Below are 24,513 nucleotides of genomic sequence, written 5' to 3'. Positions count from 1 at the left end.
CTTCTTTTGTATATAATGTTACATCTAAAACACTTGCATCACGTATACAGGAACATCACAATGCTGTCAGAAGAAAGGACCCACAGTCTCTGATATATGCACATACCAACTTAACTGGGCACACAATCAGGGAAAATACTAAATGTAAACGCCATTAACAGACACTTGGATATGAACCCAGCATATGCAGGCTTAAAAAGAAGAACATCCAAATAATAAAAAAGACTAAGATCAATTCTGTCTGAACCCCAGTTTACTAATCCACCCTTCTTACACCCACCTACCCCTCCCCCTCTTCATTTGCTATATATTGCCTTTGATTCCTGTATGTCTAATCATTTTCCTCTGATGATGACACCTGATAGGTATCAAAAGCTCAGGAATAAAAGACTATTTTAAGATACGTGATTAATTTGCTCCCTTTGTGGATTTCAGAGTCCTTTATATATATATATACTAATAAAAGGCAAAGCCCTCACTGACTCACTGACTGACTGACTGACTGACTGACTCATCACTAATTCTCCAACTTCCCGTGTAGGTAGAAGGCTGAAATTTGGCAGGCTCATTCCTTACAGCTTACTTACAAAAGTTAGGCAGGTTTCATTTCGAAATTCTACGCGTAATGGTCATAACTGGAACCTGTTTTTTGTCCATATACTCTAATGGAGGAGGCGGAGTCACGTATTGCGTCATCACGTATTACGCCTCATACGTAATCACGTGAACTGAAAACGAGGAAGAGATTTACAGCACAAGTAAAACGCGGGAACGAAGGTAAATGATGTTAATTGTTGACTGTCTTTTAATACTGTGTACTTGTTGAGTGTCTTTTAATACTGTGTAAGCATACATATTAACATATGTGCAATTAAACGTGTGCATTTACGGGGTGATTTCTCAGGCTTAAAAGCTCGCCTTTTATTAAAAAGGTAAATGCAAATTCTTTTCATTCTGAAGGGCACAAACCACGTTAGATTTCAGCCGTTAAACGCGCAAAAATGTCAGTACACCAGATAAATAAGCGCAACATATTATCAGTTGTATTGTATGCTTACAATACATATAGAAATGTGTTAATCGTTAACTAATATTATGGGATGGTGTTTTTTGACTCGCGCCTTGATTTAAACGATTGCATGTCTTGGTGGGTTTGCGTAGCTTATTGTCAATATCTTTACACCTCTTTTTAAGACTTAATTTAAAAAGGTTTTCTTTTCTTCTTAATTAAAATTTAAAAGCAATACTTCACCGCTGCGAAGCCCCTCTAGCGCTGACGTCCGAGGTTCGATTACCGTAAGCGAGTGCAGTGAGTGTGTACGCCTGATGAGCCAAGAATAAGGGGAAAGACGTGTCGCATACTCTTTGCATTATTTGACAGTAAACTATTTTCATCCATTCTATGATCTGCTTCTCACAACTGAAGGCACCGTTGCTGATGTTACCTGACTTGCTGGCCAACCATAAGCGTTACCTGGTAGGTAACCACCCACTCACTTCACTCCCTTACGGGAATCGAACCTCGGACGTCAGCGCTAGAGGCGAAGCCCCTAAAATTGCGCCACGGCGTGTGGTTCGTTTATTTGACAGCATGTAGATCGGGGTAATTACATTCATGGCATCCGTAGTCTGATTCACAATCTGATTGTATGGGTGGTTACCTACCAGGTAACGCTTATGGTTAGCCAGCAAGTCAGCTCGAAGTGATCACTCGAGTGAAGGCAGCTTCACAAAAAAACAGATCCTTAACAAACTGTTATTGGTATATTTTCCCTCAATTTTAAAAGGTTTTCTTTTCTTCTTAATAAAAATTTAAAAGCAGTACTTCGCCGGTGCGAAGCGCAGGGATTTGAGCGACTGACGCATACAGACATATTCATGAGTGCAGGTACTTCGGAAAGAAAGCACCGTGTAAACCTAAACTTTAAATTAAGTTCATAGACCTACAAAAGGTTGCCATTGATTTGAGGCAAGATTGCTTTTCTCATGTACAACTATACGTTGCATTCTTAACAGTAAGCTTGCACGGCTTGGTCATATTACAACCTGAGTGCTGAACTGACAACGTCGTATACAAACAGAACTATAACAATCGTAATAAACAAACAAAAAAAAAAAGCGAAGAACCCTTGGATTTAATAAAAAGGCTCCTTTCTTGGCGAAGCAAGGAAAAAGTAAGACCTTATATGGCGTTTGTTTATAAAACAGCGGAAAAGCTGTGTTAAGGCTGCTTCACAAAAAAACAGATCCTTAACAAATTGCTATTGGGATATTTTCCCTCAATTTAAAAAGCTTTTCTTCTTAATAAAAATTTAAAAGCAGTACTTCGCGGGGATTTATATATATATATATATATATATATATAGATAGATAGATAGATAGATAGATAGATAGATAGATAGATAGATATACATATATAGATATAGATATTTGCAGTTGGAGATCCACGAAGGGAGAAAAAAAAAACGAAGCACGTATCATAAAATAATTTTATTCCTGAGCTTTCAACCCCTATCAGGGATCTTCATCAGAGGATAATGCTTAGACTTACAAGAATCAAAGGCAATATATAGCAACACATTCAGTGGGGGGTTGGGGGGCGGTGGGTGGAGGTGACTAAGTCAGTATATAGATATATATATAGATATATATAGATATAGATATATATATATATATATATTTATATGTATGTATGTCTATATATATATATATATATATATATATATATATATATATATATGTAAGCTTATAAGTACTGCCTTACTTCTCTTTAAGAAAGGAAGATGTAATGATACTTGATTTAAACGATTCCATGTCTTGGTGGGTTTGCGTAGCTTATTGTCAATATCTTTACACCTGTTTTTAAGACTTACTGACTGAAATGGGCTTTCACGAAAAAAGTGATGGCTTTGCTACAGGATACACTCTCCACAAGTTAAGCAAGTAAAAATAAAAGTGTATATTTCTGTTTTATTTAAACCTTTTAAGTTTGTATGCATAGCCCCATTTGGCTGTTTTACTTTTTTTTTTCTTTCTTCAATAATATTTAATCTCCTTAAAGAAAAAGAACATATGCATTTTACTTTTTTTGTATCTCTTTAGTAATATTTTAGTGTAAAAGGATAACCAGTATTTAAACCTTTTATGTTACTTTATAAAGTTATTTTACACAATGTTGAAAAATTAATAAGAAAGCTACATATTTTGGCAGCTGCTGCTTTAATTTTCAATGAAATGAAAAAAGCTCTCCAAGAGAAAACCTCAATGAAGAAGAAACAGTTTGCACTATCTAAAAATAAGAAACCCTCATTTATAAAGGTTTGCTGCAGATGACTTAACTGAAAATAAATTAATACTTCCTATGTGTATAATACATATTTATCTATTTTACTTATGCCTTTATTCCAGCAACTTGCAACATCTGAGGTACAATTTGTTACATTACTTTTGTTTTTTGCAGCACAGGCAGGTGAAGTGACTTCCTCAGGGTCACACAGTGGTGTCAGTACCAGGATTTGAACTGACAAGCTCCGGGTTTGCTGAAATATTACTGAAGAAAGAAAAAAAACGAAAACGGGCAAATAGGGCTATGCATACAAATGTCCATCCATCCATTATCCAACCCGCTATATCCTAAATACAGGAGCGAATAAGTAGATATGTATATATACAGTATATATATATATATATATATATATATATATATATATATATATATATATATATATATATATATATGAATGTATGTATGTATGTATATATGTATGTCTATATTTATATGTATATATATATATATATATATATATATGTAGATATGTAAATTTGTATATGTATATATATATATATATATATATATATGTATATGTAGATATGTGTATATGTAGATATGTATATATGTTTATGTATATATATGTGTTTACATAACCTCTTTAACACACTACTTCTCCGCTGCGAAGCGTGGGTATTTTGCTAGTATATATATATATATATATATATATATATATATATATATATATATATATATACACAGTTAGGTCCATAAATATTTGGGCAGAGACAACTTTTTTCTAATTTTGGTTCTGTACATTACCACAATGAATTTTAAACGAAGCAGCTCAGATGAAGTTGACGTGCAGACTTTCAGCTTTAATTCAGTGGGGTGAACAAAATGATTGCATAAAAATGTGAGGCAACTAAAGCATTTTTTTAACACAATCCCTTCATTTCAGGGGCTCAAAAGTAATTGGACAAATTAAATAACTGGAAATAAAATGTTCATTTCTAATACCTGGTTGAAAACCCTTTGCTGGCAATGACAGCCTGAAGTCTTGAACTCATGGACATCACCAGATGCTGGGTTTCCTCCTTTTTAATGCTCTGCATGGCCTTTACTGCAGTGGCTTTCAGTTGCTGTTTGTTTGTGGGCCTCTCTGTCCGAAGTTTAGTCTTCAACAAATTGACATGCATGCTCAACTGGGTTAAGATCAGGTGACTGACTTGGCCATTCAAGAATTTCCTACTTCTTTGCTTTAATAAACTCCTGGGTTGCTTTGGCTGTATGTTTTGGGTCATTGTCCATCTGTATCATGAAACGCCGCTCAATCAATTTGACTGCATTTAGCTGGACTTGAGCAGACAGTACGTCTCTGAACACCTTAGAATTCATTCGACTGCTTCTGTCCTGTGTCACATCATCAATAAACACTAGTGTCCCAGCGCCACTGGCAGCCATGCACGCCCAAGCCATCACACTGCCTCCACCGTGTTTTACAGATGATGTGCTATGCTTTGGATAATGAGCTGTTCCACGCCTTCTCCATACTTTTTTCTTGCCATCATTCTGGTAGAGGTTGATCTTGGTTTCATCTGTCCGAAGAATGTTTTTCCAGAACTGTGCTGGCTTTTTTAGATGTTCTTTAGCAAAGTCCAATCTAGCCTTTCTATTCTTGAGGCTTATGAGTGGCTTGCACCTTGCAGTGCACCCTCTGTATTTACTTTCATGCAATCTTCTCTTTATGGTAGACTTGGATATCGATATGCCTACCCCCTGGAGAGTGTTGTTCACTTGGTTGGCTGTTGTGAAAGGGTTTCTCTTCACCATGGAAATGATTCTGCGATCATCCACCAGTGTTGTCTTCCGTGGACATCCAGGTCTTTTTGCGTTGCTGAGTTCACCATTGCTTGCTTTCTTTCTCAGGATGTACCAAACTGTAGATTTTGCCACTTGTGATATTGTAGTAATTTTTCGGATGGTTATTTTCTGTTTTTGCAGCTTAAGGATGGCTTCTTTCACCTGCATGGAGAGCTCCTTTGACCGCATGTTGTCTGTTCACAGCAAAATCTTCCACATGCAAGCACCACACCTCAAATCAACTCCAGGCCTTTTATCTGCTTAATTGATAATGACATAACGACGGACTTGCCCACACCTGCCCATGAAATAGCCTTTGAGTCAATTGTCCAATTACTTTTGAGCTCCTGAAATGAAGGGATTGTGCTAAAAAAATGCTTTAGTTGCCTCACATTTTTATGCAATCGTTTTGTTCACCCCACTGAATTAAAGCTGAAAGTCTGCACTTCAACTGCATCTGAGTTGGTTCATTTAAAATTCATTGTGGTAATGTACAGAACTAAAATTAGAAAAAAGTTGTCTCTGTCCAAATATTTATGGACCTAACTGTATATATATATATATATATATATATATATATATATATATATATATATATATTCTCTCTATATATATATATAAAATCCTAAGCCTAAAAGTGCAACAATGATGCTTTTAATGCCACGTTTTTTGCCACGCTTTAAATCCGGCTTTTTTTAATACCTACATATATATGTTTGGTATCATTATTTTCAGAATTTATCAGACGTTAATGTGATGCTGTTAGATTTTCAGATTTGTATTCCTTTTTTAAATTATAAACTAAAAAATATCAAGAACTCATATCTCGCAACATGAGACTTTGTGCCAAAAGATTTATTTATGCCCGGGGCCAGAAATAAAACACAAGCAGTAGGACAGCTGCTGTACAGGCTTTTAAATGTTCGAAGCGCCGCACGAGATGCAGATCACGCAGCACGGCAGCAGCAGCAAGCCAGCAGCTGATTGAGGAAAGAGGAAGTAAAAAAAAACTGTATTTGTTTCCCATTGTATCACCATTTAAGAGGGGTTTCGGAGGAGCATCTGTGTCTCCTTGGGGTGTGTTCAGCCCCCCTCTTCACAACGCAAGAGGCAAAAACGCGAAGTGGCTGGCGTGCAAAGCAAGCAGGGGGAACCCCCTAGTATGTATGTATGTATATATATACACACTACTGGTGAAAAGATTTACAACACCTCAGTTTTTCCAGTTTTCTTTTCCAAATTTAAACAGTTGAAATCCAATGAATGACCTAAAATGGTGAAAAAGTAAGAAGTAAACTGCCAGAGGTTAAAATTTAAAGTTTAGGTTAGCAAAATCTGAAAAAAGGAAATATCATAAAATTACAAATGGGCCTTCTTCAGAGAACAATTAATAGGTTACAACCTACAGATGTTCTGCATTAATTAAAGTAAATTAAGCCTTGTAAATTGAAGAAAACAATTTGCACAGGTGTCCCAACTTCTGATGATTATTTAATAACCCTCTGTCTGTCATAAAGCAGAGTTGGAATAGACTGTGTTACTACACCCTCTGACGTACTACTTGGACAATATTCCAGTAATAATGGCAAGAAAACTGCAATTAACAAATGAAATGAGACAGCATTATTACCCTTAGATGTGTAAAAAAAATCAAAGTGTTAGTGAGTACAGTGGTGTCCTACACAATCCAAAGGCAATTAGAAACTGGAAGAAAAGATTTAGCACACTCAAAGTCAAGCCCAATCAGAAGACAAAGCTGCACTATGAATGTTAGAACCCTAGGTTTTCAGTTGCACATCTAGTCATTGTATGGATTTGGCACATTAGTCCTATCTTTGTGTGGATTTTCTTCTGGGCAATCCTGTTTTTCTCCCAATCCATAAAGATTCTGGTTAAGTTAATTGTAAATTGTTTTGACTGCAGGTTTGGTTTTGTGTGTGAGCCTTGTAATGGACTAGCACCCTATCCAAGGCGGTTTGTTGTCTTCCAACCAGTGCTGCCAGGATAGGCTATCATCATCTGAGAAACTGATTTGGACTAAACATATTTAACAATGTTATGTTATAAAATATATTATAAGTCCTTATTATCATATACTAATCTCTTCATACACTTTAAAGATGCCATACATTAATTATGTTGTAGCTGCTTTTCATATGCTTGTCATTACTGACATGTACAATGCTTCTAAATTAACACATCCTACTATTTGCATATATAATTTTGTAAAGTATATTTAATGCAAACCTTTACATTTAAATTACACAAGAAGTTACATTTATCTGGCATTAACCATGACTGTTTATTGACTTTTAATTGATATGGAAATCATATTAGATTTTAAAGATTGGAGATTGAAATTCATAAATATATAACTACTTTCTGTTTATTTTCTTCTATAGATCTGGATTTATTTTAAATATGTGAGAAAATGTCTTTAGATAGATAGATAGATAGATAGATAGATAGATAGATAGATAGATAGATAGATAGATAGATAGATAGATAGATAGATAGATAGATAGATAGATAGATAGATAGATAGATAGATAGATAGATACTTTATTAATCCCAAGGGGAAATTCACATACGCCAGCAGCAGCATACTGATACAAAAAAACAATATTAAATTAAAGAGTAAAAAAAAATGCAGGTAAAAACAGTCAATAACTTTGAATAACTTTGTCACTGAAGCTGCTCTTCTGTCTGGAGATGAGACTGTTTAGTGGATGCAGTGGATTTTCCATAATTGATAGGAGCCTGCTTGCACTTTACATACTTATTTAACCACATTTTCTTATATTTCAGGAACATGACAGCACTTTCCATTTGTAGTAACAGTATTTGTATTAGTTGATAAAATATAATATCTTTTTTCTTTCTAAGACTTGTGGGTCAAGATAGTCTTAAGGAGAAAACTGTTTCCATAATTTAAGATTTCACAGGTAGAGTTATGTATGAACTGTTCCAAAATGTTGGAAATTTCCAAAAGTTAGATTTTGATTTGTTAACTTCTACTTTTGACTTGAGTTTACCAAATATAAAAAGAAATGTGAAAACAGTTACCTCTTTGAACCACAATTATCACCACATGTTGGGCATCGTTCACATTTATCACCCGACGCTCCTTGGTCAGAGCAAATGCATTTTCCACAAATGCAATCTCCTCTTCCATTACAGAGGTCCCCGTCTTCAGTAATGCAATTCTCCACACTTGTGGTGCAATTACAGTACTCTCCTGTCCAACCACTGTGACACGAACATTTTTCACAGTCACAGTCACCATGTCCTGAAAAATTGTAATAGGAGTATTCAAACTGCATGACAGAATTATTTATCTATTAACTGTTAATTAAAATGAAATCATGAGCTATATATTTGTTTTTATAACATTGTGACTGCACATAGTACTCCAGACACATTCTCATTGGCGCATTATAAAGCCTGAGAATAATGTCTCTTGACTATATATATATATATATATATATTCAACTATTTTTACACAATAACTTAACATTTAGTTTGCCCTTTCAGTTGCTTAATTGCACTGTCTAGATAATGAGAATGTTTTGTAAATGTAAATTCCCAAATCCTTTTCAGACACTGATTCCTGTAAGTCAAATTTCCTCTTCTGTTTATAAGGAATGTTCTTGTAGCTAATATGTAGCAGTTTTCACTTTTTGGTATTAAACTACATTTTACAAGTATTTACCTACAGTAGTTTTAAAGATTTTGGAAGTCTTGCCTAGTTAGCATGCTTTCCAATTGCAGGCGTCTGCTGTATTTGTTAATTCTATTGTTCCTCAGCAGTTAAGGTCACATCATTAATTCCTCCTTCTAACAACATAGTTTGTTTCTGTGAGTTCTTTCACCATTCATTACTGCCCACAAAGAGCTGCTCAAACAAAGGTCAATTCAGGGTATACAAAGGGACAAAACTGTGGTGCTGGATGATGGCCTGAGTGTGTGGTAGCCCAGTATGTCTGATATCTGTATAATGATGTTTCAGCACCTTCATTTTATATCTGGTAGATGACTTAGGCAGCCATTTTATAATTTATGCATATAATAGCAATATACTGTATGCTTTTCTGTAGAAACAACACTTTTATGTATGGTTTGCTAAATTGTTCATACTAAATGTAAAGTCTAAAAATAGATTAGAAAACTAGATTAAATATGTTGCTGTCTGTTTACATAAATTTATGTAACAAACAATACACAAGCATGTTTTAAAATAACATGCCTTACGCAAATGTTAAAGTAATCATTTTAATAATGTTTTATGGGGATATATCCATCTCCATCACCATTTAGGTGCAATGGCAATAATATTTGTGCCTTATATTCTATTCACACACTTGCATACGAAAACATCACCACATTATACAGTCGTTCTATGGTTAATTTCCAAGACTTTTTTTTTGTGACTTCATGAAGTCCAGAAAACGATGACAGTTAAATATCACTGCTTGAATAGGTTCATAAAAATAATATTAATAATTAATACATAGCTGATGAATTATGTAGTTGGACACTGTCTTGGAAAATATTTATGAGAAGAAATCTACCATGGTGTCTTGGCACTACAGTAATACAGTAAATGGCTAACCTTAAAAACCTATAATCATGGAATAAACCAAATCCTTTAACAATGTGCTTTTTTCATGCCCATCCCACATAGAAAATGGTACAACAAAAGGAGTCTTTGTCAACTGGAATAATAGCTATTCACAGCTGCCTTACAGTAATGTTCCATTCCAGGATGTGGAATGGCATGTCAATGACTTGCTACTTTAAAGCACTTTGCCCACTTTGTCTGGATTTCAATATTTTCTGCATGTGGCAAAATCTTTTATCAGTTAGTAATACTTTGTCTTAAGTTACTGTTTTGGAGAAAATTAGTAATGAGATTGGTGGCTTATTGCTACAATGAGATATGCAGCATGAAAATGTATGGGTCAGTATCTACAAATTAACATTTTTTTATCTGTAATTCTGAGTTAAAAAAAAATTTGTAATTGCATTTGGAGTTCCTTGGTTATTTGTCCAGACAAAGTAATGCATTTTCTGAGAAAAAAATGAGGATTGTAACATTTTTATTTTTAAAGACTTAATCTTAAGAAAAGGAGACCTTGGAATAACTGCAATACATAACTATTTTTTGTTACAGAAAGCCCCTTTTGTAAATTGCAACAAAAAACAACGAAAAAATACAGAAATCATAGAAACAAAAAAATCAAAAGAAAAAGAAAAACTACTTTGCTACATACTTTACCAAAATTTGTCCAGTGTACTTTAAGCAACTTCATGAAATTCATAATTTCACATCTCACCTAAAACATACTTGCCGCACAATCATTCACATTGACTTAATCAGTGTCATTGCTGCCTTTTGTGGAGTTTTCCCCAATTGCATATATTTATGAAGAAGTTATATAATAAGATGTATTTAATCAGAGGTATATCTAGTTCTCCCAAGGCCTGCTTAGTTTTCTTGTGTGCATGTGTCATCCTCTCACACATTCTGTGCACCATTACTAAGGCATTCATTTTAAAGGGATGGATTTAGAGAGGAGAAAGAGCCATAATAAAGCAGATGTTAGTGTAAAATAATAAAATAACAGATATTATTATATTAGCCCACGAGCCTGAGGCAAGATCAAACATCAGGCAGATGGTTAAAAACAATGCAACAAGGAAATCAACGGGAAGGTAATAATAATGCTGATGAAGGTGTTATTCCAAATGTCAATGGGATTCAAAACCTCATTAATACTGGAAAACTAAATGGCATTTAATAGTGTTGGTTTACACATTATAAGAAAGTAATAACAGAATTAGAGAAAATCTGAAAAATACTTAAAGGACTTCAGAACATGACCTGGGAAGAAAGAATTATTCTAAACTGATATTATGGGAAAACATGACAGGAGTATTTAAAGTTATGAACAAAATAAGTTAAGATTGATCCTAGATGCTGCTTTGTTCTTTAATGTGGACACAGGATCACAGGTTAAAGCAGACTGTAAGAGCCATTTTCCTTGTTCTATAAGATTCATGAATATTTCTTAGATGACAATGCATAAATAACGGGAGGTTCCTATAACCCCCGTAAATAGAATCGTAGTGGTATATTCTTACCATTTCTAATAGCTTGGAGTAAACATTGCTCTTCAGTTAGCTAGTGATAGCCCTGCCTTGTATAAGGTGTAGAGGCATACGGTTTTTAACCATGATCGCACGTCACCGTGCCTGGGCACTTGCCTATGTGCCAACCGGCTTACGAGCCTTTTGAATGTGTGAAGCAAATAAGCACTTAACAGCACTTAATTTATGTGTTGTGCCGTACGTAAAGCGTACAGAAGAAGAAGCTAGGAACCTTTAAGTAGAGAAGAAGAAATTAAGAACCTTTAAGTAGAGAAGAAGAAACGTGACCGCACGTAACACTGCTGGATGGCCTATGGGCCCTTTGAAAGTGAGAAATAACAAGTAAAGAAAACTTGTTTACTTAAATGTCGCACCGTATGCTAAGGCGAACAGAAGAAGAAATTAAGAACCTTTAAGTATAGAAATAACTAAAGTCTTTCAAGAAAAGCTAAGTTTAAAGAAGATACATTTTTCCTTTTTTTTTTTGACTTTTATTCTACATGTGTAACTATTTTTCTTTTATTCTTGTATGGATTATTTGCTTTTACCTTTCACTAAATACCTTTAAAACGAACTCTTGGACTCTGAGAATTCTTTTGACACGCGTCTTACCCGTGCCGGATGACACCTTATATATTTCAGCAGCTACACAGATATACAGTAAATTTACAAAAACACTAGAAATTATTTTTTCACACATACAGTATAACTGTAGATTAAAATTAGCACCTTTGTTATTCATATTGAAACGGATGAGCTAGATTACTGATGAGCTTTACTGGTTTTAGACTTTTAGCTGATTAAAACATTCCACTATTATGCTGTTTGTTACATATCCTGTGCTGCATTGTAATGTTTAGTTAAGATTTACAATTGTAAGTCTGCCTATAATATCTTAAAAATAGAAGGGCTGGGCAAATGCAAATCCAACAATAGCAATTTCTAAAAAGCACACTGACAGGCACTGCCCAGAGCTCCACTTCTGGACTCTCTTATTTTTGACCTTACTTATCTGATAGGTTATAGGACAATACTAACCAAGGATCAGTAATGTGTGGGGAGGGGTGCAGATATTTGAAAAGGGAGTAGATATAATTCAAGCACTGAACCATTTTTTTTTATTATTTTTACAATTGTGGAAGATTTTTTTTTTCATTTCTTGCTTTTTTGTTTTCTTGGGTAATTTTGTGTGTTTTCCTTTTTGCCTGCCTTTCTATGTCCTGATCTAATCTAGCAACTCTGGACACAAGGAACAAACAATCCATCCACACCAGGCACCAGCCTGTTTTGGACAATACTTATCCATACACCTTTTCACATTTGCAAAAATCCAATATTGAGTCACCAATGCATGTAAAAGTGTTCGTCTTTAGGATATGTTAGGAGAACCAGATTACTCAAGAGAAAAACCAGAAAAACAGAATGTGCAGACTCTGTGCAAACCTGGCTAATATTCAAACTGAAGACTCTTTAGCTGTGAGTCTGCAATACTATCCACTGTGCCACCTTGCCATAAATGAAAAACATGATAAAACATAATCTACAAATAGTTTTTGTCAGTCTCTGCAAATCAAATAGCTTGTTTTCTCTTGTTGTTTGGCTGTTTTATCACTGAGGGAACGATGCTGCCCTTTTTGTTTTGATTAATACAGACATGTATCTCTCCCCACAGGATAATATTTAAAAGCATTTGTTCCTGTAGAGTGCCTTCTGTGATTTTAGATGCTTTCCTATTGGCCCATTAGTCAGATATTTAGGGATGTTTTTTCTTGCATATACAATAATTAAAAGACTATGGTTTCTGATATTCCTCCGTTTTCATCACTTTATATGATGGCCTATATTTATTAGCTAATAACTTAAAAAAATAAAATGATATTACAAGCAATAGCAAAAATGTAGTATTAATATAGACAATGGAAATAAAGAATAATACACTGGAAACAGAAAGTTCACCTCATACCACAGACCCTGTAGCATATAATAAAACTGGTTTCTCAGAAGTAGTGAAGAAAGACCACTTCTAAATAAGAGGTGATTTTTTAGTTTGGATTTGCAGGGATGGTGAAGCATTTATAAACAAATCCATAAACAGGTTTGAGATTAGCTTAATTTTCATTGTAGGCTGTTATGTTAATACTGTAGCTAAAATAGACGATTTCTTTATCAAATCAATGTAAATCTAAAAAAGAAAAAAATGGCAGGATTAGAATGATCTTAACTTTCAACTGAGTTGGACTGTTACATGTAATTGTAACTGAATGTCAGACTGGAGTCAAAATCAAAATGCCTTGGTCTCTCTGCTGTTTAAATATCAAACTTGCATGTTTAAAAGAATAAAATAGCACAAAATGCATAGAATCACAACATCTAAAAGCTTTGTTTGGCAGAAATTGATCTTGTAATCTGATTTCTGTATGACGTAATACAGTGTTAGTGAATTAAATGGCAGTCATGTATCATCACCTGTTCAATTTTCAACAGTACTTATAGGAAGACTAGTGTTAGAATTACATACCTCCACAAAGAAGACCTCTGAACCTTACACAGGAAAAATCATCACATTCACAGTAATTTCCATAGATACGTCCAAAACTAGATGGATGGCAAACACATTGCCCACAGTAGCATTCCCCCTGGCCACTGCATGAATCTCCTTTCTCATCTCGTTTGCAGTCACTTGTCTGTATACTTTCTTCAGTGCACTCACAGTGTGGGCCCATGTAGCCAAGGTTGCACCTGCACATACCACATTCAAAAGTGCCTTTGCCCTCACTACATCTGGAACTGTTCAGCTCAATTTCATTGTGACAGGCACAAGTGCAGAGGGCTTCAATCTCTACTTCCAGTGCATCTTGGAATCCCACTGGCTTAATCATAAAGTGCTTGTGCTTCTTCAAGCAGTCAGTTAACTCCACTGTTACATTGAATGATACCTGTAGAAGAAAGGGTTTACAATGTAAGCTTACAAAATGTTTTAATATAATAAAGACTTCCTTAATAATAATGCCATACTATTGCCATGTTAATTAAATAACACTAAGAAAGCAGATTTCAAAAGTGATGTAATTTTAATTTGACATCTAATCTTATTTATGCAAATAATGATAATAAAGGGCTGTGATCGTCTGGTGTCCTGTCCTTTTTATATTGTATGATTTGTGCCATAGGCTGATGAAGTGTAAATATTTCTTAAATGCTGGTACTACAGTGGCAGTTGACTTCCAGTTCAGTAATATGAAAAAAGTAAATGCTGCTTATCTACATATAATTTAGCAGTTGTTATTTAAACATGAGTTTGCAAAGCATTACTACTATTATTAGGATTGAAGCCTATCAGCAAATGTTTTCACCACTGTACATAAACTGGAATTTTGTGACATGCTTATGTTGTCTCAAAAACAAAATGTAGATGGATTTAAACAGAAACTTTAGTATCTTGGGTATTTTTTTTTTCTTGGGTAGTTTTAGTTAAAACATACGCCCACACACATATTGTTAAACCTACTTAATGTAATTCATAGTAACGGGGGCTGGAGTCTAACCTGGCAGCACTGGGCACAAGTTGTAAAGCAAACCTTTGTAATTTTATTATTAAATCTAATTATAATCGTAGATATTGTAGCTGATAAAGTGATTTAAATTTTTGTTTTTTTCCTTCCGTCATTGTCAACAGAAGAATCAAGGCAGTCTTTATGATGACAGGTGTGAAATACAGTCTTAACATTTGTAAAATATGTGAATGCTTCATGTGACCTTAAATTGCAAGATTGCTTGTATGTTTTGTCCTACACTTATTTCACAAGCTACTAATAATCCTGGAAGAGTTGAACTACCTGTGCAACTTGAATTGGCAGCAGGTACCGCAAGTGACAAGGACACCAGCAAAACACAAAACTAAAGAAGAATCAGTCAAGAAGGATAAGGAGAAAGCTATTGTCTGTGGCCACCACATGTAAAACCATTCCCTTTTTGGAGGTTGTCTTGCTGTTGCCTCTGCAGTGCACTTTCATTTGCACCAAAGCAGGTGAAACTGATTCACAATCGCTTATGCTTCCTAACTGGACAGACTGATACCCCTGAAGCTTAAATGATTTGGCGTTAGACTATGATGGTTAAGTACTATGATGGTTAAGTGTTCTTTGGTTAAGATGGTTACATTTTTTGAGCAGGTATATGTTCTAATAGCTACTTTAACACTACATGAATTAATTTAGGACCAGTGTTTTTACTGTATGTATATTCTGCACCCTGCAATGCTCAATTGGTTTAAGAACCTAAGCACATATATGTATATGCTCACATAACTTGCTCAAAGATTCTACCCCATGGGTAAGACAAGGACAAGTCAAGGCAGGACGTTTCATCATTAGCCTACATTAGCTTTAAAGCAATCAGCATAGCACTGTCTTTTAAATAGACAGAATGAAACTGGATTGACCCAAGAAATCCCATGTGAACAACAAGAAAACTCCATACACCAAGGCAAATAACTTAGCTGGGAAGTTAACCAGGATCCAAGGGTCACTATTTGGAAATGCCATCAAATGTATAAATTAATTATCTTTCCAATAATGTACAAAATAACTTATTTAGAAATATTGCATTGGACTGGAAAAATACTGGTACCAAGTTTTTTTTTTTTAAATAAAAGATAAATTCTTTTTACACATTTCCATGCCTACTTTTTCACAAGGGCAGGTTGCAACAAAATGATGCAAGTGCAGTCTAATTGAAGTGAGTTACTTAGTACTTCCCAGCTAAACTAAATGTATGAACTTAATTTTTCTAATTGGATTTCTAACTTATTTTTCTACAATGGAAAATCAAAATCAGAACAAACCTTATCTCCCACTTTAAGATGTGAACATTTCTTCTGTCCAGGAAGGATGACTTCATCATTACAAATTGCAGTAAATGAAATCTGTAAATCCTCTGTGTCACCAATGACTTCCAGTTCAATTTCTGATCTTAATTCCTTAAAAACACACACACACAACTAATTAAAAAAGAAATGACTCATATGAAAAAGTCTCAGATGTTGCAACTGCTGTAATTCAATGGCCATAACAGTCATATACTATATATATATATATATATATATATATATATATATATATATATATATATATACAGTCATCCCTCACCTATCGCGGGGGTTACGTTCCAGAGCCCCCCGCAATAGGTGAAAATCCGCGAAGTAGCAACCTATATTTATTTTATTATTTATACATATTTTAAGGCTTTATAAACCCTTCCCACACTCTTATAAACCTTTCTCACTCTCTTGTTAACCTTTCCCACACTCTTATAAACACTTCCTATGCTCTTAAACACTTTCTGCATTCTTAAACACCGCAGACCAACACTGCACACTGCATGCAGCGATCAGACGTCGATGTGTCTGCGCTCGCTTTGTGAAAGGGAGCAGAAATGGACTTTGTGCTGCTTCTGCCAAAATGCCTGCTTGTCGCTCTGCGTGTTCGGAAGGAGGAGGAGGAGTGGGGGTGTGTGAGGGCTGAACGCACGTTCGCTCAAACCCCCCTCCCCGGAGGCGCAGTACGCTCCTGCCACTTTGCATTGTCAAGGGGGTGGGGAGCTGAATGAACGCTAAGGAGAAGTGGACTTTGTGCTGGCTTTGTGCTGCTTGTCGCTCTGCGTGTCAATAATTTAAAAGCCTGTACATCACCTATTTTCCTGTCTCACTGTCTTGTCTTGCGTGAAGTTAAAATGTTTTATAATAGTGAGATGTTACTCATATCCTTAGCCCAACATCCACATATCATATGTGTTAACAAAGTGTGTTTTATAAGTTTACATGTGTTTAAAGCATGTGGGATGGGTATTTTAAGGCTTAAACTATAAAAATGTTTATTTATATGGTCTTTCTATATCACGGATTTTCTCCTGTTGCTGATGGGTCTGGAACATAACTTCCGCGATAGGTGGGCAATCACTTGTATTTAAAAACCCGCGAAGTCGTGAATCCGCGAAAAGTGAACCGCGAAGTAGCGAGGGATTACTATATATATATATATATATATATATATATATATATATATATATATATATATATATATATATACAGTAAATGCATGTAAAAACTATTTTAAAGTAAAAAAAATTAAGTTACAGAATTAAATTAGCATACAAGCCCAAACCATTCTGCATATTGAAACTTGAGAGGTATGACGTAAATATACTGTAGCTTGATTGTCATCTTTTTCATATTCGGGTTTACAATAGCTCATTACAAAACATCTTATAAACTTGAAAAGCTTGATATTATCACTTGACATTATCAGCGGTCAATTTTGCCTAAACCGGCAATTTGTTGTTTTTTTAACTTTTGTATATACAACTCAATCTTTACTGAATAGATCAGCTATCTTAATGAGCAGTTTGCCATAGCACTTGATAATACCACCAAGCACATTGGAAATATTATGATTATCATGTTAACATTACATAAAGTTATCGTCTGTTTTTATCTGCATTATTATCAATCTTTAATTTAATATTGTTTTTTTGTATCAGTAAGGTGCTGCTGGAGTATGTGAATTTCCCCTTGGGATTAGTAAAGTATCTATCTATCTATCTATCTATCTATCTATCTATCTATCTATCTATCTATCTATCTATCTATCTATCTATCTATCTATCTATCTATCTATCTATCTATCTATCTATCTATCTATCTAACTAGGAAGCATGAATGTGGAATTTAAAATATAATTACCCTCTGGCAGTTTGGCTGGGTTTGTAGACATTTTTTCCCCATCTCATTTTTAAGCACTGGTGACAGGACAGTTAAGGGGAATGAATAAAACATTTTACTTTCAACTAGTTCAGGTATATACAACAGCAATAAAAGTGTATTATTATTTATTTATTTATTTGCTTTCATTTTAAATGTCTTTAGATTTACAATGAGTACTCTGAATGCAGGACATTAAGTCAGTTATACATGTGCCTGTCATGATCTTTTATCATTTCACAAGTTCTGAAGGCTATATGGGAAAACCTGCTGTAAAGTTGGGATTTACTGTGAAATCATGTTTCTACACATTTCTGTAGTAGAAAAATAAAATGTTAAAACAACACATTTTGACAAGTACTGCATTTAGGTTAGAATTATGCACAGGTATAATGCTTAATACATAAAGGCTCTGTGTAAGATGTGTGCACTGTAAGTGATGAAGGAACACCTTCCTCTATTCTGTCAGCTTCACCTTTTGTAAACTCTTTTTCCATCAAAAAATAGGAGCAAGAAAAAAAAATCTCATGACTCTCGAAAACAACACCTTTTTGCACATTTGAATTACCGGCAGAATTGCAAAAAAAGCACCTGTTTCACATCTTAAGCATGTAGCAGCAAAATAAAATTATTTTGTGTCCTAACAAATCCACATATGGTATAAAACATATACTGTAATAATTAATGGACTGACTAATGCACATCTTTACACTGTTTTTTTCTAACACTATAAGCCAAACATTTAGGCCATTTTAAAAATAAGGCTACAGGTAACATCTTCTTTACTTCCATATCTGTTCATACCTCTGCCGTCTTTTTCAGCATATCTTAAAACGTATTCTATAACAGAAATGAGCTTGTAAGTTTAGAGTAGGTGCCACTGCAAATAATCTAGGTACTTAAATATTCTTTTTACCCTAACACTTTGTTTCAGCCTAATGTTTCAGGCAGGATTTCCTGGGAATAAAAACAAGTAAGCCTTCAAATACAAAGCATGCTTGGACCTGCCACCTTGAGAACATGATTCACACAGAAGAAGGGAGTAAAATCTTGGCTCAGGCAATAAAAACACCCTAACCCAAAGAATCCTCTGCCTCACAGTACCTCCCCCTCCTAATATTCAGAAAAGAAAATGAGACAGCTAAAGTTTTCTTTAATTGAGCTCAAAAATATCAAGACAACACTTTCCTCAGCATTTTGTTTCATTTCCAACTTTTATTACTTTCACTTTACATAATGTAACAGGAGCCAGAAATAGCCTGTTTAGACTTGAATTTCAAAAGAATGCAGCAACAAAATGTTGCCAATACAACATAAAGTCATTACAGCATCTGCCTGTTTAATTCCTTTGTAAGTTGTTAGTTTTGTTTAGATTTGCTGGTATGTATTTTAGTTATAATAATAGTATGTGAGATACTCCTTTTTATAAAGATATTGTAAATATGCTTAATTGTACAGTAAAAAGTAGGGCTTTCATTTTTGAAATGTAAAAATTCTTGGCAGGAACCTCCGAGTTCTTTATTATTTAATACAAATCAGTCTTCTGGTGCTGCTTTTCCCAAAGAAGTGTTGTGGGACATTTCCTGACAGCAATCAACCACAAGACACACCCTAATAATAAGACAGTTGAGAGTCTATAATCCACCTGGCATCGTGTCTTTTGAGATAAAAGCAAACCTAGACAAAGAACACATGAATTTCAAAGAGTGAACAACCTAGCCTGTAACTGTGTTGGATTACAGAATTTATTCATTTTCTTAAATTCAACACATGTTCTTCAACTTTCATCTTTATTGTTTTCAGAACCTAAGTAACTGCATCAGTAACAATAAGCTGGTTTAGAGTAATTTTGGGAATACTGCATGTTCTAAAATGTAAGAATGTTTATCTGCTGTTGCCTGTGTAAAGAACTGTTTTTGAACATCTATGAAAATTTATTTTTAACTAGCTTCTACCTTCTCCTGTTTCCTTGCTGAGAAGCTTTTTTGAAGGTTACAGCTTGCAACAAAAGTGTTCATTGCCATCATAATTTTACTTTGTAACCAAACAAAGTTTTTTTTCTTTTCATTGTATGTCATAATTTAACATTGTGATTTCTATGGAAAGGATATCAAGGTATTTGCCGTGTGTCCAATTGAGGAATCTAAGAGGTATGTCTCTGCTGTTTTCAAATGATGATGTCCTGTTGGTCTCATTTAACAGTAATCTACATTATGCACTGGAATGATTCAGAGCAGATGGTTAGGATGAGAATTAGCATCTTCGAATCAGGGGACATGGTGTTCTCCCAGCAAAATAGTGTCGGGTACAGTAAGGGCTGGACTGAGCATGTGGTTAGGATGCGCCCAGTGCATCTCCCATTGCTGTACTTGACATGACCCACTAGAAGAGAAACCTGAGGCCCAAAGATGCCGAAGGGATTATATCTCTTCCCTGGCCTAGATGCTCTGTGAATTACCCAGAAATTGCTAAAGATAAGGTGGCCTGCTCAGTCCAGCTTGGCATATTGCTACTGCAACTCTGGTAACGCAGGATAAGCAGAACGAAAGTGACATGATGTTTTTACTATTAAAGCTGACATTTTCAACCCATATAAAATTTGATCGAACATGTGGGTTATATCATTGACTCAGGCATTGACTTTGCTAATTCCACTTTACCTGGTGCCATCCTGGGCTGGTTTCCACTTTGCACCTGCTGGGATAGGCACTGGCTCCCTACCCTCCATACTTGATAAGGGAGTTAAGAAATTGATGGATGGACAGTTTCTAATTAAAAATAAGTCCACAACAAAAGGTTGACAACCAAAGGTTTGATGAAAATTATTAGTCGGTGGATGTAATAGTTTCTCAAAGCTTTTCACCAAGTTTAGAGTTAAACATGATGAAGATAAGCTAGATCATACACATTTCTTACCTTATATGCAGTCATAATCAATTGAAGGATGTTTCTGGAATCACTCTGCAGTTTCCCAACTGTAGCTCCAGGAATCATTTTAGCATAATTCTAAAAAAATTCAGATTAGGAAAAAAACAACAATTTTTATCATGAATGATTTGGAATTTTTTTTACCATTTTCAAATTATGCTTTGTTAGGTGGAACTTTTGATCTGTGATTTCTAGTCCTATCATTGTCAGTGTCATTGTCACTATTTATGAAAATGTCTTATGGACACTCCAGTTTCAGCCCAAAGATGTCAGTTTTCTGTTAATTGACAATTTGAAATTAGCATGGCATGAGTGAACATAGACATGTTTAACCAGTCGATATATTTAATGATTATTTAGTCTGTGAATCTCTACTGCTTCCTGTAATATTAGATCAGTCTTTATTTCATATAGTATCTAAGATGGAAAACATTATATTAAAGCTCTATTATAACGCATGAACACACACTGGCATTCTCCTGTTATGGATTGGCATCTTCTCTGTGGCTGGGTTTTAACTTGCACCAAATGCTACAAAGATAGACTCTGGTCCCACACAACTCTCTGTTATATTCAGTGGGTTTGGGAATTTTTCATTATTAACATAGGGTGCACGGCAGGAACCAGAATTGGATGGGATGCACAAATCCAGAGAAAGCTCACTTAAAATAGCCATGTAAATTGACATGCATATCTTGAATATATTAGATGAAACCCAGAGTAGCTGGAGAACACACCATGCAGACAACAAGAGAATGTTTAAACTCCATACAGAAAGTGACCAGACGTGGGGTTTAAACTATTATGTCACTGTATCAAAAATCAAATTACATTAGATATTTTCACATAAATGAGCTGTAGTGTTCAATAAATATCAGTATGTCACACTGATTTATACTTTAAATGGTCATACAGAAGTATTTATCCAGTCTTAGTATCATTATACTGGCTGTCTGTATCATTTAAAATTGATTTAAAAATACTTGTAATCATATACTATATAAATTTGGAGTGTCTTTCCCCCTACATTCTGATTCATAATCTTGTATCCTTGATCATGGGTTTGTTATTGTTCTAACAGACAAACATAAAAGAACTGATGATGTAGTCTTTAGCTGTTATGCACCAAATGTTTGGGATGCTTTACTAACAGACATACTTAGTATTACAAAAAACTTAAAAACTTCTACAAACTCACTTTTTAAATTTGCTATTTTCATAATTTCTTTCTTTTTTATCAGTTTACAATAGTTATACTGTAAGTGCTGCAATATAATAATATATTTAAAGTTTGCACTGCTAACCAACCACTACTTTTCTCCATTTTCTGTAGTGGCATTCTGCACCATTGCCACTTGATCAAAGTCCTCTACTGCAGTCTTTGATTTTGGGAAGAATGTGAACAGTCCAAGCTGCTTCATCAAATATTTTTGAACTGTGCTGTTATGATCATTAGTTTTTATTAAATTTTTTGGATGTCCCAGAGTGAAAATTAAATATTTGTGCATCTATTTAGGGATTTTGGAACCAATGATACAAAAAAAATTAGTTTTTTGTTTAATGGCAATTTAAAAAAAGTTTTTAATGTTATACCGCACTGCGATCTTTGTGATACATTGAGTTTTTCCATATCGGTTGTACCCATAATTTCTCAGAATGCTTAACCCATGTCGCATCATCAGAGCAACTACATAAATGTCAGTACGTGCATTGTAGATAAATTCAAGTACCATGTGCTTACAAAATCTTTTCATCATAGTCTTCCTGGTTTAGAAATTAGTTTTGGGTATATGTAGGTACTTTGAGTTTTGGTTAGCAATTTCCTGACTGTATTCATTTCCTGTCTCACCCCAGTTCAGTAAAAGTGAATCAGTAAAGTACTGAATAATTTTATCACATCAATGTATAGTAGAAAACACAGTGGTTGAGTGATCTTTTGGCCTTGAAACCCTTAGTGCAGCATTCCTAACCTGTGGGCTGTGGCAGCATTGCAGGCGGGCCACAGCCGACCCTTGATCATCATGCTTGATTATAGCTGCAGCATCGCAGGTGGATCTCAGCGGACAATGGGAGGGCAGGCCCATGGCTGGGATGCGAATGCACTGACATGTGCAAATCTGGGTTGTGATACTGCAAAGATTGGGAAAAACTACCCTAGTGGTTTATTTTCTCCAAAATCTTGCAGATGGCATTCTTGCTTTCCTCTCTTCCTTGGAGTGCTGACCGTATCATTGAACTTTTACCATGCCAACTATTAGAGACTTAAACTGCATTTAGGTAATAGTAATTTAAGTTATGGTTAATTTCATTTGGGACTTGTCCATTTTTAGTTTATTGGTTTTTTTGTTTGCTTATTTATATAGAATATTTTTTGTTTTATTTTTTTCTTTGCAATTGTAGCTATTCTGTTTTTTGTATGAAAATATGCTATACAGTACTGTATAAATAAATATATACCAATGTTATTGTATATGTGATTTCTTCTATATTTTACACTTAGATGTAGCTTGCATTTATGCACATATACTATATAAACGTTTTAGCTTGTACTATCCTAAATGAACTGTGAAAAAAGCCCCTTTGAAATATAAGCATCTAGTAGCAAGCTAGTAAGCAAAATTATAACTGAAGAACAGGCAAGAAATCTTGCTGGAGTAGTCTGATTACAAGAAAAAATGTGTCTTTTACAGGGAACTTTTGTAAATGATGATTAAATAAGATGATAGAAAGGGGCAGCAAAACAAACCCTGTTGCTGTTGTCTATTTATCTTCATGTTATTCTTCTTGGAAGTCTTGACGCTATGCAGCCTTTAAACCAAGCCACCTAGACACCGCTGAGGAACCAGGGACTTGGCAGCAGACAAGAAGTTTGCCTATGCTTCTCTTGTAGCCAGGAATATGAGTTTTGACAATAATGATAATGACATGCTCCTCATCCCTTCAGCTGCTTACATGTTCCAAGTTATACCAGCAAAAAAAGCCAAGTTATGTGTTTTTGTTTCTCTAACATTTGAATGATTTGCCTTCTGATTCTTGTTTTGAGGTGTGTGAGAGTGTTTTTGGGTTAGCATTAGAATGCAAGATAAAATAACCCATTTTTCTAGAAGCATGTGCCCCTGCAACACTGTATATAGGAGTGTGAGGACTCAAGATAAGTAGTTTACTTAACTGTAAGTGTACTATAAGTGAAAAAGAGGTAATTAGGAAGAAATCGTTAGTGGAAAAAGTGTGGAACAGAGTACAGTAGCGACAAAATACTCTTGCTTATGAAGACACTATTAGATTTTTAAACAAATAGCAGAGTAAATGAATTTCTATTTTGGTTTTGAGTACTGTTTCCAATCATATTCATTAGCAAACATCAGTTAATTATTACATTTTCAAATTGCTCAATGATATGTAAAGCTGTGTCTGCAATTAATTTGATTAGAAAACCATATAAAATGTATTTGTATTTGCAATACAACATTTTTGTTATGTGTACTATTCATCAATCATGCCTTAAAACAGGCAAAAATGAAAACTGTCTATCACAGAAGTGTACATA

At 34.7% G+C, this 24,513-nt stretch overlaps 1 protein-coding gene across 3 annotated transcripts in view; it reads right to left on the bottom strand.

Annotated features, from left to right (window-relative positions):
* The window catches only part of itgb6 (integrin, beta 6), a 108,943-nt gene that overhangs the window by 7,085 nt on the left and 77,345 nt on the right, over positions 1-24,513 (bottom strand). For all 3 annotated transcript variants that reach the window (XM_051930580.1, XM_051930581.1, XM_028806412.2), the window contains exons 9-12: positions 20,955-21,044; positions 16,125-16,259; positions 13,800-14,217; positions 8,198-8,420 (exon numbers count right to left, since the gene is read on the bottom strand). In XM_051930580.1, coding sequence (XP_051786540.1) covers positions 8,198-8,420; positions 13,800-14,217; positions 16,125-16,259; positions 20,955-21,044 — 866 coding nt within the window. The remainder of the gene's footprint in view (positions 1-8,197; positions 8,421-13,799; positions 14,218-16,124; positions 16,260-20,954; positions 21,045-24,513) is intronic.

The sequence above is a fragment of the Erpetoichthys calabaricus genome, chromosome 8 (assembly GCF_900747795.2).
Source record: "Erpetoichthys calabaricus chromosome 8, fErpCal1.3, whole genome shotgun sequence".
NCBI lineage: Eukaryota > Metazoa > Chordata > Cladistia > Polypteriformes > Polypteridae > Erpetoichthys > Erpetoichthys calabaricus.
The sequence above is the reverse complement of the archived record's forward strand: the minus strand, read 5'-3'. Positions and strand labels throughout refer to the sequence as shown.